This window comes from Sus scrofa, chromosome 13 (genome assembly GCF_054392235.1).
Source record: "Sus scrofa isolate SSC_HxYL_T2T_F1_AM1 chromosome 13, Sscrofa_HxYL_maternal_Yorkshire_Landrace_v2.0, whole genome shotgun sequence".
Classification (NCBI taxonomy): domain Eukaryota; kingdom Metazoa; phylum Chordata; class Mammalia; order Artiodactyla; family Suidae; genus Sus; species Sus scrofa.
Window position 1 is genome coordinate 58,396,419 of NC_139395.1, and position 17,724 is coordinate 58,414,142.

Genomic DNA, 17,724 nt, shown 5'->3' on the forward strand with positions numbered 1-17,724 from the left:
AAGACTAAGTTGTAGCCAGGTGCGTAGGACCCATAAAGCCTTAAATATTCATTATCTCACCTTTTACACAAAAAGTTTGCCAACCCTTCTTCTAAACCATGCGTAGTACACAGTAAATGTAGAACAGTGCTGCAAGTTCAATCAGCATAAGAAACACTGGCGTTTGCTTCATTCTATCCTTTATTTCTCTGTCTCACTAATTGAATGTTCACTGTATATTTTTTCAGAAGCTGGAGAAAAAACTGCCTTTTGAATGCAAAAAAAAAAAAAAAGGATTTATACAAGCAGATTTCCTTCACTTGCTTTTGATGCTTCCTTTGTATAGAAAAGTGCTGAACCTAATTGTACTTATTTTAGAAATGGGTCATTAGTCTAGTCCCTATCTTTTATGGTGACCTAATTTTCATGGAGGGTTTCTCTCTAAGGCTTGAACTGAGAACTCTTTAGGAAGAGGAGACAATGAGGACATGCACACTTTCCCCTGCCTTAAACAGGCTTGGCTTTTGATCATAAACAATTCAGCATACTGGTTGGCACTTTATGCTTAGTTAGCAACCAATAAGTGTTTGTTGAAAGAATGAATGAATTCATTTTATTTTATTTTATTTTATTTTATTTATTTTATTTTATTTTATTTTATTTTATTTTATTTTATTTTATTTTACTTGCACCTACAGCATGGGGAAGTTCCTGGGCCAGGAATCGAACCTGCGCCACAGAAGTGACATAAGCTGCAGCAGTGACAGTGCTGGATCCTTAACCTGCTGAGCCACCAGGGAACTCCAGAGTAAATTCATTTTAGACAACAACAAAAAAGGGGAGGTGTATCACCTATAAAATAAAATCTCTTTTTTGTCCCCTTGGATATAATATTCTTTTTGAAAAAATAATTTTTCGGCTGGTATAAATCTGAGTTATTTTTTCTCCGTTTTTTTGTTTGTTTGTTTGTTTGTTTGTTTTTCCACTTGTTTCACAGAAGATGTGATTTTGAAATTTAGGGTTTGAAATGATTGAGGTTCTCTCTATTAATAACTTTTTTTTTTTTTTTTTTTTTTTTTTTGTCTTTTTAGGGCCATACCCATGGCACATGGAGGTTCCCAGGCAAGGGGTAGAATTGGAGCTGTAGCCACTGGCCTACACCACAGCCACAGCAACGTCAAATCCAAGCCACATCTGTGACCTATACCACAGCTCATGGCAAGGCTGGATCCTTAACCCACTGAGCCAGTGATCGAACCTGCCTCCTCAAGGATACTAAATCCTCATGGATTAGTCAGACTTATTATGTGTTCTTTCCGGTGAGCTAAGCCAAATTTTCTTATACTTAGAATCAAAAGAATTAGTAAAGTCAATCAAAAGAGTTAGTAAAGTTTATCTAATAGTTATTCGAGTGACACAAAGAGTAGAATTTTCACTGTATTTACCTAGACACCATTCCCAAATGTGAATGCAATCCCCAATCCCAGCTAGCTTCTCACTGTTGTTGCCTTAATATTGGTAGAACCTGCAAATTTTATTTCCTGATATCTTGTTTAAATTTTCTGATCAAAGAAACACGTCTTTTGTATCCAGCCTATATATTTCCCGTCTTATACCAGACCTTGAATCTTGGGGTAGCCCAGGAATCTCCCTTTTCAGATAATTTTGATCATCAAGCAGATTTAGGAAACCCTGATTCAGAGCTACTTACTCTGTCATTGTCTCTGTTTTTTTTTTTTAATTTATTTTTTTCAACTGTGAAATGGATAAGAAATTCTGCGAGCAGGGTCACCATGCTGTTCAGTAGAAAATTGACAGAACACTGTAAACCAACTATAATGAAAAAATAAAAATCATTATATTAAAAAAAAAGAAAAGAAATTCTGCCACCATGCCCTGGGAATTTTCATGAGTTAGAGTCAGCTGGTTCTTGAGAACATTCTGCAGCTAGAAGGTGCTGATTTATTCAGACTAATGTTTTTTTGGCTTGCTTTTTAACAGGTACATGAAGAAAGAATTCACATCATGTAATCACATACTTCATTTGAAGCAACAGTAGAAATCTTTCAAGTTTGGTTTTGAAACTCATTTCCCTTTCCCTTCTACTTTGCACAGTTGCCATCCTTCTGAAAGACGACTATTTTGTCAGCGGCGCTGGCCTGCCTGGCAGATTCAAGGCCGAGAAGGTGGAATTTCACTGGGGCCACAGCAATGGCTCTGCGGGCTCTGAACACAGCATCAATGGCAGGAGGTTTCCCGTGGAGGTGAGAGAATCTTGAGATGTCAAGTGTGGCTGTGCTTTGGGTCCTTAATGAGATGCTTCCTCTTCATCCCAAGTCATTTTGCAAACCAAACTTGTACTGTCCCTGCCCTTGTCTCAGGAAATCTTTAATAGGCAGCATGATAGGTAGATATCCATCCGCAAGTTTTCCACCTTTGTTTAACTGGTGAAGCCTATAGAAGTTGTGGATATCATGGTTAAATGGACTCACCCAAGTTGATGGTTTCAAACCACTGGTTTCACTTAACACAGTTTCTTTCTTTCTTTTTTTTTTTAATTACTCAATGAATTTTATTACATTTATAGTTGTACAACCATCATCACAACCAAATTTTATAGCATTTCCATCCCAAATCCTCAGTGTATCCCCCAACCCCTCAACCTGTCTCATTTGGAAACCATAAGTTTTTCAAAGTATGTGTGTCTGTTCTGCAAAGAAGTTCATTCTGTCCTTTTTTCAGATTCCACATGTAAGTGATAGCATCTGATGTGGGTGCCTCACCATCATCTGACTGACTTCACTTAACATGATAATTTCTAGGTCCATCTATGTTCCTGCAAGTGCCATTATTTCTTTCCTTTCGATGGCTGAGTAACATTCCATTGTGTGTATGAACCACATCTTCTTTATCCACTCCTCTGTCAATGGACATTTAGGTTGTTTCCATATCTTGACTATTGTAAATAGTGCTGCGATGAACACTTGAATACATGTATCTTTTCGAGTAATGGTTTTCTCTGGATAGATGCCCATGAGTGGGATTGCTGGATCAAATGTTAATTCTATTTTTAGTTTTCTGAGGAATCTCCATACTGTTTTCCACAGTGGTTGCACCAATTTACATTCCCACCATAGTGTAATAGGGTTCCCTTTTCTCCACACCCTCTCCAGCATTTATTGTTTGTAGACTTTTGGATGATGGTCATTCTGCCTGGTGTAAGGTGGTATCTCATAGTGGTTTTGATTTGCATTTCTCTAGTAATTAGTGATGTTGAACATTTTTTCATGTGTTTTTTGGCCATCTGTATGTCTTCTTTGGAGAACTGTCTGTTTAGATCTTCTGCCCATTTTTTGATGGTGACACAGTTTCTTTTCCCTGTCCATTTCTGAAACCCTGTTTTCTGGAGGTGAAATTCTGTACAAAACTCTGGTGACTTGGGTTTTCACCCTTTAGAAAAGAGAAAAGATAGTTGATACCTGAAGAGGAATCTCAGAACAGTCTCTCAGAAGGGAAGCTGTTTTAAGGTTTGTGCGCCATCAAGAAAGAGGCGGTTGACCAGTGGTCCTGTGACTTGCTGTTAACTTTGCTGGGATCTATGGTGACATTTCACCACCACTGTGTCAGTTTTCTCAAAGGTCCATGCTGCAAGACCACAGAAAGGGTGGGTGCAGTAGGTTATGTGTTTCTTTTTGGTGAGGGAGGGAGAGAACAAGTCTCCAAATTCCTTTTAAAATCTTTAGTGGGACAACACATCCATTCTATTGCCAGCCTTATTTTTATACCTTTAATCATGGTCAGAATATGGATATTCTTTCACTGGGACAAACATATTTGTTGGTTGTTTGGATGCCCATGTGGTAAGCTTTACAAGTTTATAGAAGAGAGTGGGTTTGTATTCAAAACTATGGCTGGACTCAAATATGGGGTGACAACTCTTAGTGTTTTATAGCTTGTATAAGTCATGACCTACTTTGATCATCTGTTGAATACTTTACATCCCCCTCCACAGAGATAATACGTGTATGTGCACACAGATTTGCCCATAATTTATAGGAGCTCATCACTCACCCTTGCTTCCTAAGCCATTCATGGATCCTCTAGGCAACCTTGAAGCTTAGGTGAAAAGCCCCTACAAGATCAGAAAATCAATAGTGTTTCTATGTTTACTGGAGTTCCCGTTGTGGCTCAGCGGAAATGAATCTGTCTAGTATCTGTGAGGATGCAGGTTCAATCCTTGCCTCGCTCAGTGGATTAAGGATCCAGTGTTGCCATGAGTTGTGGTATAGGTCACAGATGTGGCTCCGATCGGTGTTGTTGTGGCTGTGGCGTAGGCCGGCAGCTTCAGCTCCATTTGGACCCCTAGCCTGGGAACCTCCATGTGCCATGGGTGCAGCCCTAAAAAAGACCAAAAAAAAAATTTATAGTATTGCTATGTTTATAGACACTTATATTCACATATCGATTTGTTCTTATCCATGATTGCTGTAGAAACCTGAGATATCCATTCTGAGAAAGTGCTGCATGTTTTTTCTTGTTTATCAGACAAATTCTCAGTATCAGAATTTTTTCTGTGTTAGGATTTCTCTATCTCTATGACTTCTTGTCCTAGTCACATTAATTATATGGTTTACGGAGTAGGTTTTTCTACTTAATGGGTTCACTTTATCCTTTTATATTATATGAGTCATTTCTTAAGAAATCTTTGTTTTATTTGTACTTGGAAAACTTATTCCTAGAAGCAAAATTACATCAGATTTTTAAGTTTGGGGTTTCCCTTGCCTTTGCTGGCCAGTTCCCACTGGCAGTGTGAGTTGAAGGAAAGTTTGTGTTCCACTAGCATTGTTCTGATGCCTCTTTATCCTAGAATTGGGTTACCATTTGTTCAGTCAATGTTGTTCCAGGCAAAAGACCTGGGATTGAAAGTTTGAAAACTTAATTTGGCAGCTGCCTTGGAAAAGAAAAACTCTGAAAAAGATTCACAGGACAGACTTGTGGTTGCCAAGGAGGAGGAAGGGTGAGGAATGGAAGGATTGGGAATTTGGGATTAACATAGGCAACTAGTGTATGTAGAATAGATAAACAACAAGCTTCTACTCTTCAGCACAGGGAACTATATTCAGTATTCTGTAATAAACGGTAATGGAAAAGAATTATAAAACAATACATATGTGTGTGTGTATGTAACTGATCACTTTTCTGTCCAGCGGAAATTAACACAACATTGTAAATCCACCATAGTTTAATAAAGTAAAAAAAAAAATTTTTTTTTTAAAGGAGTTCCTGTTGTAGCTCAGTGGGTTAGGAATCTGACTAGCATCCATGAGGATGTGGGTTCAATCCCTGGCCTCGCTCAGTGGGTTGGAGATCTGGCATTGCTTCAAACTGTGGCGTAGTTCATGGATATGGCTCAGATCTGGCATTTCAGTGGCTGTGGTGTAGGCCAGCAGCTGCAGCTCCAATTTGACCCTGAGCCTGGGAACTTCTTTATGCCATGGGTGTGACCCCAAAAAAAGGAAAAAAGAGAAAAACTCTTGCAGAAGGAACAGGAACTTCTTCCTCATTCTTAACCACATCCCCTAATGTCTGTATCCTCCTCTTCTATTCTGGAGAATTGAAGAGACTAGATATATATTCTTTTGAAAACTTACTACTTTAAATGAATTTTTTTTCTTTTTACTCAAAGAGTACCATGAAATTCAGAAACTAATTAGAAATGGCAGCTACAATGCCCAGAATTACTGTTTGACCAAGTTACTTGAATTTATTTCTTCTAAGTAATGTCAGATGGTAAGGCTGCCTATATTAATTGGTTCCTCATTGAAGCCCATCTGGTTCTTAGGTTTTTTTTTTTTTTTTTTTTTAATGTGATAAACATGTTAAATTACTTAGTGGTTATATTTGGAGGAACTTGAATTTCAAAGAGCAAAGGTTACGGGATCAAATCTAACTTTAAAATATGTACACAAAAGTTGCTCACTTTCGTGCAAAACATATCTATAATATTTTATGTTAAATTGCTTTGAGTTTTTTATTAACACCAACTCTCCTTCAGATTTTCATACCGAACATCTCAGTCTTGGTTTGTTTCTTTCCACAGAACTGTATTGCTTTTTCAAGAAAGTAAAATGAAAGTGAGAAAATCATGATATACCATGTAGTAATTGATCAGCAATGGGGACATTATTTATTTGTCTTGTATACAGATTCAGAGTTGAGTCATTGATTGGGCTGGCATTGGTAGAATACAGCAATATTCTCATCCAGTGACAATATCCTTCTTCTCAGAGAATTTTAGGCATTTTCAGGGGACATTTTTGATTGCTACTACTGTGGGCAGTGGAATGCTATCCAGATTCTGGCGGGTAAAAGCCAGAGATGCTGCTAAACATTCCAGTTCATAAGTCAAGCCCCCACAACCAAGAATGAACCAGCAAAATGTAACAGTTGGGCAACTCCAGAGTATGTTTAGTGAAATCCAGCTTTCCGTTACTTATGTGACATTGTTTTAAGTAGTTTGAATAGAGAGGACTTATGGAAACTCTGTTCCCTCCTTTTGCAGTTTTTAGAGAGGAGATGACCTTTACCTTATGGGTCAGAGCATTGCTGGTCCTGGCTCCTTTAGATTCCAGTTGCAGTAGAGGCATGGCCTTGGATATTTCAAAAGTTGCCTCCATGCTCCTGTACTGCAGGTTGAATTTTAAGCATATGCCGCACAAAATTCTGGATCTCCTCCCTGAGGGCAAGTTGCAAAAAACCCAACTTTGTAGGTTTTTCTGCTTCCCAGGAATTCTTTGAGGTCATCTCCAACAACTTTGACCACATCCAGAAATTAAGCCTCTCCACACTCTCCTGGCTGAAATCCTGAACTCAGTCTTTTTAGTTCTACATTTAAAAACATCCAATCTGATAGAAAAATAAATGTCTGTATAGAAACAAAATAAAAGCCCTTTGATAGTAGCATTCTTTATAGTTTAGTTTAAGTAGAAAAAGAAAGTTGAGGAGTTCCCATCATGGCTCAGCAGAAATGAATCTGACTAGTATCCATGAGGATGCATGTTGGATCCCTGGCCTTGCTCAGTGGGTTAAGGATCCGGACTTCCTGTGAGCTGTGGTATAGGTCGCAGACACAGCTTGGATCTGGAATTGCTATGGCTGTGGCGTAGGCCAAAGGCTACAGCTCTGACTTGACCCCTAGCCTGGGAACCTCCGCATGCCACAGGTGCAGCCCTAAAAAAGACAAAAAAGAAAAAGAAAGTTGAAATCAGATGACAAGGCCGTGCCTAGGTGACTAAACCCACTTTGGACCCTCGTTTGCACTCACTGCCTACTTTTTAGTTTTTTTATTTTGTTTTTGTTTTTATTTTATGTTTGTTGGTTAGTTGGTTGATTTTTGTTTTGTTGTATTTTAGTTTTGGCCACCCTGCAGCATATGGAGTTCCTGGGCCAGCGATCAGATTGGAGCCACAGTTGCAATCTATGCTGCAGCTGTGGCAATGCTGGATCCTTAATCCACTGCCCGAGGTGCTGGGCTGGGGATTGAACCTGCATCCCAGCACACCAGAGACACCACCAATCATGTTGTACCACTTATTAGCCTTATGTCCTGTCTAACAGCAAAGTGTTCTTGAGTGCTTCTGTCCTTTAGATGCTGAGTTACAAAGCTGAAGCAGGGTCCTACTTCAGCAGAGTCAAAATATTTATATTCTAGTCATTTACACAGAAATGACCAAGCAGTTATATAAAGAACTGTGTAATATCAATTGTGATATAGTCTCTGAAAGAGAGGGGCTTTTTATCATGAGATGAGGACCCTAGTGGAAACAGATATAAAGATTTAAGATATTATTAAAATAAGGGAAGAGATTAATTGGAGCCTGCCCGTGGAACAGGGACGTGCAAAGGCCCTGAAACAGATAATACTCGGTAAATTAAAGGAATAAAGAAAGGTCTATGGGGCGGGGGGCGTGTGGATAGGCAGGATAATAGCCCCTCCTTGCAAAATGTCCACACACAAATCTTTGAAGCCTGTGAATATAGTTATTACTTTACATGACAAGAGGGACTTTGCAGATGTGACTCAGTATCCTTAAGGTCCAAAGGCTCAAATATTTCAGTGATTAAACGGTGATACTCGAGTTTTTCCATGGCTAGTCCACTTTGTATTATCTCTCCAACCAGTCATCTGTGATGGTTCCTACCCTATCCCAAATTTTCTCCCTACCCTATACTCATTCCCTGTTTTAAATAAAAGTCCACATAGCACTAATAGGAACTGAGTCATGTGGTGTTTCCGCTAATAACTGAAGTTGGAGTTAATGCAAAGAGAAACCTCCAGATAAAACCTCTGAGAGCTCCATTAAGGTGGAGGCTCATTGCATGCTTATGGTCTGAGGTAATTAAAATCTTGTTTATTACAATGAGAGATCGCAGGAGTTGTTGATTCAGACTTATTGGTGCTTTATGAGTTGAAGTCTTCAATAAGCTTAAATGATCCAAATTGATTGTATGTGCCCTTTCCAGTGAAACTCACAGCTGCTTCATTTCAGCTCCATTTAGAGAATCTTAGCAAGTGAATAGAGGCAAAGACATTTTTCCTAATACATACCAGGCATGCATTACCATATGGTATAGGTCTACAATCCCTTAGCTGAGACCCTTGAGGCCAGATGTTTTAGAATTCAGAATCTTTTCTAGAGAGGCATGATGGTACATATGCCAAATATATTTACACAGGGACACGTTGTGGGGTCTGGGACCATACCCCTTTGAATGCATTCATATTTCTGCAGCATGCCGATGAATATTCACACTAAGTGGGAAATGTCAATATTCAAAGTAGCTTCACATCTCTTCGCATCAGATATTACTATTGAATTAGTTTTTGCACCAAATCATAACAATCACCATCCCTTTGATCTTGGAGGCTTTTGAGATTTCATAGTCACTAATAAAGAATTTATGGACCTGTGTTTTTAAAACTGGCTCCAGAGTGTGGCACTGGTGGTTTATGCTCTCAAAGAGCATGGTTTTTTCCACCCATGACATAAGCACTGAATTATTTGTCTACCTGGTGGTTTGGACACGTACAGGTGCTACTCTCATCTTGCTCCCCGCTCGATCCTGGTTGTGTACAACATTCTTATTCAGAGTTAAGGTTTATCCAAAGTTGGAGAAGTTGCTAGTGGAAGGCTGACTTGTTCTGTGATTCATTCCCATTCTGTTTGGGCCTGCAGTCACTTCCCTTTCCACGTCTGTGAGTATGTTACCTGACCTGCTCCTGTGTTCCCTTCCATCTGCCCAGCCCCTGACTTCCTACCTAGAGTCAGACTCCCTGGTTTGCTTTTCATCTTGTGAAGTAGGTCCTGGTTCTTCCAGTGCTTCTGTTACAACCTGGTTATCTGGGTCTCTTGCCTGGGACCACTAGGTAATATCCAGGGCACCCGCATCCCTCTTCCTTCTCCCAGGTGAGCTCACGCCCCTGTGCCACAAAACGATTGTTTAGTGTTTCTATCTTGCTTTGTCATTAGAGAAAACTGTCTTTAAAGAGAGTTTAAGGTATTTTCTATTAAACATAACTTCCATAGCGTCACACTTTTTTCTTTTGCCCTGCCTTGTACTTTATTTAAATTCCTGCAGTTGTTTCAGGTTCTCTGAAAAGCTGCTTTGTACACAGAGTGAGTCCTAAGTTGATGGAACTCAAGGCAGGGCCTGGTTTCCTTGTCCTGCACCCTCATGGATCACAGGATGTGTTAAAGAGATTGGTTATCTGGCTATTTGGCAGTATAGCCAATAGTGTTTTTCTCCAATGATTTCCATCAAATGGCAAGGGAATTGCTTGGAATTTAATTAATGAGTTGATTAAAACAAAGATTCCATTTAAGAGCAGACTGTTTCATCCTTTACTGGCTAAGATATTTAATTTCAAAATCAAAGCTACAGCTACCAGCTAACACCACAGCTCATGGCAACGCCAGATTCCTGACCCACTGAGCGAGGCCAGGGATCAAACCCACATCCTCATGGATACTAGTTGGGTTTGTTAACCACTGAGCCATGACGGGAACTCCAAGATTGGTATTCTTATATGTTGTTGACTAGAATATAAAATAAGGTGTATATACTTTTCAGGGGGCAATTTGAACCTCTTATAGGGCGTCTGTCTTGGAGAAAGGATTTTGTGCTTAGAGAGACATGTTTATATATATATGTAAACACCCTCATGGATACTAGTCAGATTCATTTCCTCTGTGCCAAACGGGAGGACAACGGGAACTCCCAAAGTATTATTTTAAAATATGTATTACTTTTCTCTCTTCATTATCTGTGTTTACTTTTATATATAAGTAAACAAATAATATTTCCAGGCTAGGATACCAAAAATGACTAAACTTTCTGAATTTTAAACTGCTTTTTAAACTAATATCGTAACCAAGGGAAACAGTGTTTTAAGATCCTAGGGACAACTTCGGAAATGCCAAGTCTTGATTTGAAAAAGTTAAAATCTACTTTCCTGATCTATAGTAAATGTTAAAGAAGGTACTGATTTCCATAGCGTTTTAGAACATAGTAAACCCTGGAGAATGTACGTTTTATAAAATACTAACAAGATTACGAGATATTTTGCAGTAATCCTTCTGTTACAGTGTTATGAACCATATTGTTATTGAGAAGTACTTAAGTCTTCGATGAAAAGCTTCTCTGAGGATATATCATATTTGTCTTCTCAGATATGAAGAGATTCAAAGTAGTCTAGCTTTGTTCATTATTAGAAAGATGAATGAAGTAAGGCTACTCTGAGAGTGTCTTTTCATAGGCACCAACTCTTTCTAGATACTCATCATCCTTTTCCAAGTCCTTTTTGCTTTAAATCAGTACTTTGGTTTAACTCACTCTGTTAGTGGGAATGAATGAATTTGTGTTTCTATCAAGTTTTTGATCCCCCATGTGTTCACTTTTCCATGATATAACTTATTTTGCTAATAGTTATAATGAAAGTCCACTTTTTTTTTTTTTTTAACCTTTGTGGTATTTTTAGTACACTTGATTCTGTTACTATCAATAGTTTTTGATTGTCCATTCTTTCAAATTTAGGAAGCCTGTACTACCTTCATTAAGTAAAGATGGAATGGAAAGTAGACTTAAATCGGAGCTGATCAAAGTTTTATTAGCTGCATGTGAATCTTCTAACTCACTTCTCCGTGGAACCTTTTTGACCATTTCACCACTTATTACCCTTTGTGTCAAATGAGCATTTGAAGAAAGAAAGTGAAAAGTTTTGGATACAAGTCTTTGTTTATCAAGTTATTTTATAGGTAAAGGCTGATCAATGAATGGATTTAAACTTGGTAGATCTGATAAATAGTTTAGACTTGAATTCATATTACTGGGCTTAGCGTCATAAATTACTTAGCTTAGCTGAAGGACTTCACAGTAAATTACTATTACTTAGCCTAGGACTTTGTTGGAGTTCCCAGTGTGGCTCAGCAGGTTACAAACCTGACTAGTATTATCCATGGGGATGCCAATTTGACCCCTGGCTTCGCTCAGTACATTAAGGATTCATCATTTCTATGAATTCTGTGTAGGTCACAGATGTGGCTTGGATCCCACGTTGCTGTGCACCTCCAATTCGCTCCCTAGCCCAGGAGGTGCCCTTTTTATTGAAAGCAAATAAATAAATAAATAAGACTTTGTTTTTAGTTATTCAACGTGAGATTTTTCTTATTTGCCTGTATCAGATAATGGGAAGTTATTTACCATATTTTCAGCAAAAAATCTGTCTTTAAAAGCAGGTTGCTACCTTTGTTGTTTTGATCTAAACCTAGTAATTTCTTGTTGTTTATTAGTATGAGAATTATCTTTCTGGAGTGTGAAAGTCATGCTTGTGACCCTAGTTACAAGAGAGACATTTATGTGATAGACTGGGTGGTAGACCAGAAGGCTTTCACATGTGGGCAGTGAAGTCAGAGTAAGACACTGTAACAGAGAGTGGGATGAAGCACTAAAAATTTTTAATATATGGTGTTTTCGCTGTCACTACCCACCTCTGTGCTTAAGAGAACTTATTATAAAAAAAAATTATAGGTCTGAATGTATATATTTAGCAACATACACATTATCGATGCAGATGTGCTAATGTTACTATGGGGAACCTTAGTTACATTTTGCTTTGGCATTTGAGAATTTAGTTTTGCAGCCTTGGCAAAAGATTGAGAAGGACTCTGAGAATGTTTGGTGTTTGTGTTCCTCTACTTTTAATTGTTTTTTAGGAATTCGATTCACTACAGTGGAAAACCATTTTTCTAATTCTTTTCATGACTATTTTTCCTTTATTTCCGTAACCAGATTTTTAACTGTATTTTTGAATTTTTCTGACCTGGTTTTAGGACTTCAAAAGGAGTCCAGGATTTTGTTTTGTTGACAAACGTGAAATGTAACCATTCTCAGGTAATTTTTTCCTTTGAATTCTTTTCATTTGGCCCCAATTATTCTAGTGGTTTTTTCCTTGAATATCTGCCTGTCTTTATAAAGATCATCAAGTTTCAAAACAACTCTCTTTTGAACCAGTGTAAAAAAATATAAATGTTTCAGCATAAAGACACTAATAAAAAGCAATCTGAGTGGAAAAAAATTGTTAGGGAGGCTATGTTTAGACCTCAGTTATAACCTAACTAATTTTGATAGGAGTTGTAAGAGAAAACCTCAAGCAGTATCTTTGTCAAGTATTGTTGTTTAGAAGGCAAAACCATTTTTATAGTTTTTCTCATATTTTAGCAATACATTTCTAATCATAAGTTTTTCAAAAGGTTAATAGAAATTGCAGTGCTTTATTGTCATGATGCTGAAATGATTTCTTTTTCAATAAAGCGTGTATTATTAAAGAGAAAAATGATTTTGCGACCCATGCATTAAAGTATGCAATGCCATCTGTCTTAAGGCTTGGTAATCAATGGTGTAAGTGAGGCTGGTTTATCTCTCATAGATTACTAGTGTCATTGCATAAATAGCTATAATGGAATTGATCTCTTGGGGTAAAGCAGCTTTTATCACATACAAGGGTTTGATGATGACTGTATTAAACATTGCCCTTTGATTATTCTTAGTCTTTCTTGAATACAGAGGTTTTAGTAGTTCGTGGTTAAAGATTGAAAATGCAGCATTTCTGATATTTAAACATTTTTTTGGCCACACCCCTGGCAAGCAGAAGTTCCAGGGCCAGGGATTGAACCCAAGCTACAGCTGGGGCCCAAGCTATAGCAGTTGACAATGCCGGATCCTTAACCTGCTGTGCCACCAAGGGAACTCCCTAAACATTTTTTACATTAACTACTTGTCTTGGACATTACTTCCTAGACATGTCCTTATATTGCATGTCTCTTGACTTCTCTATAACTCAGTAAAGTATTATGGTTACTGTACCATGACCATCTCTGTTGTGTTCATTTCAGAGGCCCAAAGATAGGTGTGCCTGGGTTTGAATGCCAGCCCTTTCACTCCTTCCTGTAGGATCTGGACAAGTAACTCGCCTACTGCAAGCCTTAGTTTTCTAATTTTAAGACTGGGTATGAAAATCTTACTTAGTTGTACAAAACAAAACAAATATGTGTTGACTGTACTTGGCAGAGTGCCTAAGGTGAAGGCAAATAAATGGTAAAAATTAATAGTATTATCAGGAGTTCCCGTTGTGGCTCAGTGGTTAACAACCCGACTAGTAACCATGAGGTTGCGGGTTCGATCCCTGACCTTGCTCAGTGGGTTAAGGATCTGGCCTTGCCATGAGCTGTGGTGTAGGCCGCAGACACAGTTTGGATCCCGTGTTGCTGTGGCTGTGGTGTAGGCTGGCAGCTACCCCTCGGATTAGACTCCTAGCCTGGTAACCTCCATGTGCTGCGGGTGCGGCCCTCAAAAGACCAAAAAAAAAAAAACATTGTCATTATCTGCTCTTATTACTGTTGAGTCAAAACAAGGCTTATTCACAGTAGTCATTTGGAGTCAGAATAGGTATTGTATTCTCTTGAGAAAAAGGAAAAATGTTAATTTGGTTTCGTTTTTCTTTTGTTATAGCATTCCTCCACTCCCCCAGGGGCTATTTAATAGGGTAAATTGGGGGTGAAGCTCATTATGTTCATCTAAGATGGCTTCTCTGCAAACGATTTAAAAAAAAAAAAAAATCGCTAATGAATTGGACAGGGAAGACCTCCCTTCTGGGCAGATCTGGCTGGGAAGAACACTGTTGATGGCAAGGCAGTAGTGTTCCATCCAGCACCTCACTGTTCCCTCAACAGTCCCCCTTAAGCTGACCTCCACTGCCTTTACTTTATTCGGGGGTTCTGGTCATAGAAGGTGACTGGCAGCTTTACTCCTGTTCCCCAGCCACAGCCTTCTTCCTTCTGCTACCCTCATTCCCTCTGCTAGAAAAATGCAGTTTCTACCCAGTGGGCTTGTGTCAGAGCACATCAGCTCCTCAGACACCCCACTCGGCAGCCAGAGTCTTAGATGTTCAGGATCCTGGCTGAAAGCAAGTGTCTGCTTAAAAATAATTTGTCCCTTACCTGAAAAAGCCTCTACGCCATGCTAAATCTAATTTCTCCAAATATTTTCAAGTGCCGCCTCCTATTTTAAGCCAAGCAGCTGACAAAAATTTACCTGTAGGCTACCTTAATCAGATTTTAACCTAGTCAGAGGCCTAGCCAAAGAAATAAACTTACTTTGTGAGCAGAGATTTCCAAATCCATCAAAACACATGCCCTAGGGCCAATGTCATTTTTTAAAAAGGATTTGCTAAATGATCGCCCGGGAAACGTGCATGTGTGCATCTACAGGACAAGGCCAGGGGTTAGAAGAGAGGCACATTTTTGTGTTTCAGTAAGTAATTTTCCTTGTTATCATAAAAAATCACATCCCTTGTTGGAAATCTGGTCGGTGCCCAAATGCTCCGGGCAAGTGTTTGCAACTCGTGATTATTTATTCCCCAGATCATTTTAGATGTGCTATGTGTGAATCAGCCCAGCCTGCATTTAAGGCTTGAAAAATGTTCTTTAAGATTCCTTGGTATCAAAGCATCCATTAATTACTGAAAGGATAAGACAGTGGTTTACTGGAAGTCTGAATCTGCATGGTTCTTTGTTCTGAAGGGAAGAAAGGGAGTCCTCCATGGAAAGGAGAACCACTTATAAAGATACCCTTTTAACATCCTGTTTAAGGACAGGCATTTTTTTATTATTCTTATAAAGAATTCTTTCAAAACGATCTTTCTGGGGTGACATCCGCATTATTCTGGAAAATATTCTTGTGTTTCCAGCAATGATACACTAATTACTGCCTATACATTTTTAATAGTTTAATCTGTCATATTCTAGGACAGAAGTGGTTCTGATTCCAAACAAAACTGAAATGCATGACCAAACACATTATGAAATATGTGGTTTCATTAAATCCTGTTGTTAATTCAGTCAGAAGAAAATTGTTTAGTTCAAACAGAGGAACAGGAGTGCTGAGGTATTATGATTGCATTTCCAAATAGGCACATACCTCACTATTCATTGTCAAACTTTGCTGCCATATTCTGGTATGTTGCCTGTGAGCACCAGAAAAGGTAGACATGCCAATATGAAAGCAGAACATTGTCATGGACGGTAGTTTTGTTAGCACTCATGGATTGCATGGAATATAAGTCAGCTTAAACATAAAAGAATAGTTTATGAGAAAGACAGAGGAGTGCCTCACGGAACTCCAGGACACAGATGTGAACAAAAAGGGGCTGGGATTTCTCTTTGTGTCATCATGGTTTCTTCTTTTGCATTTTCTGCATAAACACATTCTCTCAGTCAGTGTGGTGTATTCTGGCTCTTGATACTCTTGAATTTGTGGATTTTTGTTGATACTCACCACAAGTCTTTTAGACCTAATGCCAAAGACCCAGGAAGGACACTGAAACTTGTCCAGTTGGGTCAAGAGGTCCTTACCTGGTCCAGTTGGCTATGACCACGGAGTACAGAGCACATATGGCAGACCTGGTTCTATTCCTATATGATCCTCTCTCTGTGGTTGTTTCTAGAGAAAAGGATGCTGGCAGAATCCCTGAAATGTCCCTCTTCTCACACAGTAAGAACCTTTTATTTTTACCTCTAAAAGACTATGAGTATCTGGGCCAGCAGCAAATCTCAAGAGTGGTGGTCTCACAAGAACTCTGTGTATCACCTGAACATGATTTAGCAAGCATGGCTGACCCAGGTCTGAGTTAAAGTCCATTAGAAGATACTCCTATATTACTTCCTTCTCACAAATCCATCTTATGTTTTCAGAAGCTTTAAATTTGCCTCCTAGAACAGAAGAGAAAGGTGTCTGTTATTTAAAGACAGTCTCATTATCAAAAGGCTACCAGGGGTGTCCTAGCAATGATTCACATTTCTAGCATGCCCTTAAAAACTGCTAAAACACTAGGTATTATTTATGAACAAGTCAAAATAGCAGCATGTCCTCTGAAGGGATGCCTGGGTTATTTATTTATTAATTTATCTATCTCCATTGGAAAACTTACCATCTGGATGCTGTCCACATTTTAAACACACATAAATTAAAATCCAGGGCAAATTGACTGCAACGTGCGTGACCTTCAAACCCTCTGTTCTTCCAGCCAGCTATTTCCTGTTCTGATGGCACTGAAAGGAGGGAGGACAAAGGGGAGATGCATATACACAAATATATCTGCTCCCATTTATTTGGTGAGATCAGGTCTTCCTTCATAAGACCTTGAATTTACTTTAAACTTTATGTTACGGGCAATGGTAAACGTGAATTACGAATACCATGCTAGAGTAATATTCCTAAAATAACACAGTGCATTTCCTCTTGCCTGGCCACCTTCCACCTGTCACAAGACATTGTCCAATCTGATTTTCCAGCCTGCATCTTCTGGTTTTGGTTGAATGACTTCATAAATTGCTTTTATGATTATCCTTACATTCAGTTAAAGGATATGAGTTTGATGAGTAAATATATTGTTTACAATTTGCGTCTATCATTTGTGTATTCTGAGCTACTCAAGTTTTAAATTGCCTGAGGCTTTTAGTAAAATCATTTGTAGCCAAATGCAGGTTTAACTTTATACATATATATGTTCTATATATATGCACACAGTTCTAAAATGATGGAAGAACTTTCCCTGTGGTTTCCTTTTCTTTAGGAATTTTATTTTATTAAAGTATAATTAATTTATAATGTTCCTTCAATTTCTGCTGTACAGCAAAGTAACCCAGTCATACATATATATACATTCTTTTCTTTTCTTTTCTTTTTTTTTGTCTTTTGTCTTTATAGGACTGCACCCGAGGCATATGGAGGTTCCGAGGCTAGGAGTCTAATCGGAGCTGTTGCTGCCGACCTACGCCAGAGCCACAGCAACGCAGGATCCAAGCCACATCTGCGACCTACACCACAGCTCAGGGCAACACCGGATACTTAACCCACAGAGCGAGGCCAGGGATCAAACCTGCAACCTCATGGTTCCTAGTCGGATTCGTTAACCACTGAGCCACGATGGGAACTCCTTGTGTTTTTAACTTAAGTCACTTTCTGCATTTCTTTTATCTGAGTCCATTTTGACACATTTTTTCCCCAAAAGCTTAGTTTGTTAAAAATATTTTTGTTATTACTGGTATTTTTACAGTAACCTGTCAACCTGTCAAAATCCTCATTAATTAATAGTAAAAACAATCTAATAGAAATATTTCTTTAGGGAAT

At 38.6% G+C, this 17,724-nt stretch overlaps 1 protein-coding gene across 5 annotated transcripts in view; it reads left to right on the forward strand.

The window, feature by feature from the left end:
• PTPRG (protein tyrosine phosphatase receptor type G) overlaps positions 1 to 17,724 on the forward strand; it is a 720,153-nt gene that overhangs the window by 426,898 nt on the left and 275,531 nt on the right. For all 5 annotated transcript variants that reach the window (XM_021070771.2, XM_021070773.2, XM_084988823.1 and 2 more), the window contains exon 4: positions 2,095 to 2,243. In XM_021070771.2, coding sequence (XP_020926430.1) covers positions 2,095 to 2,243 — 149 coding nt within the window. The remainder of the gene's footprint in view (positions 1 to 2,094; positions 2,244 to 17,724) is intronic.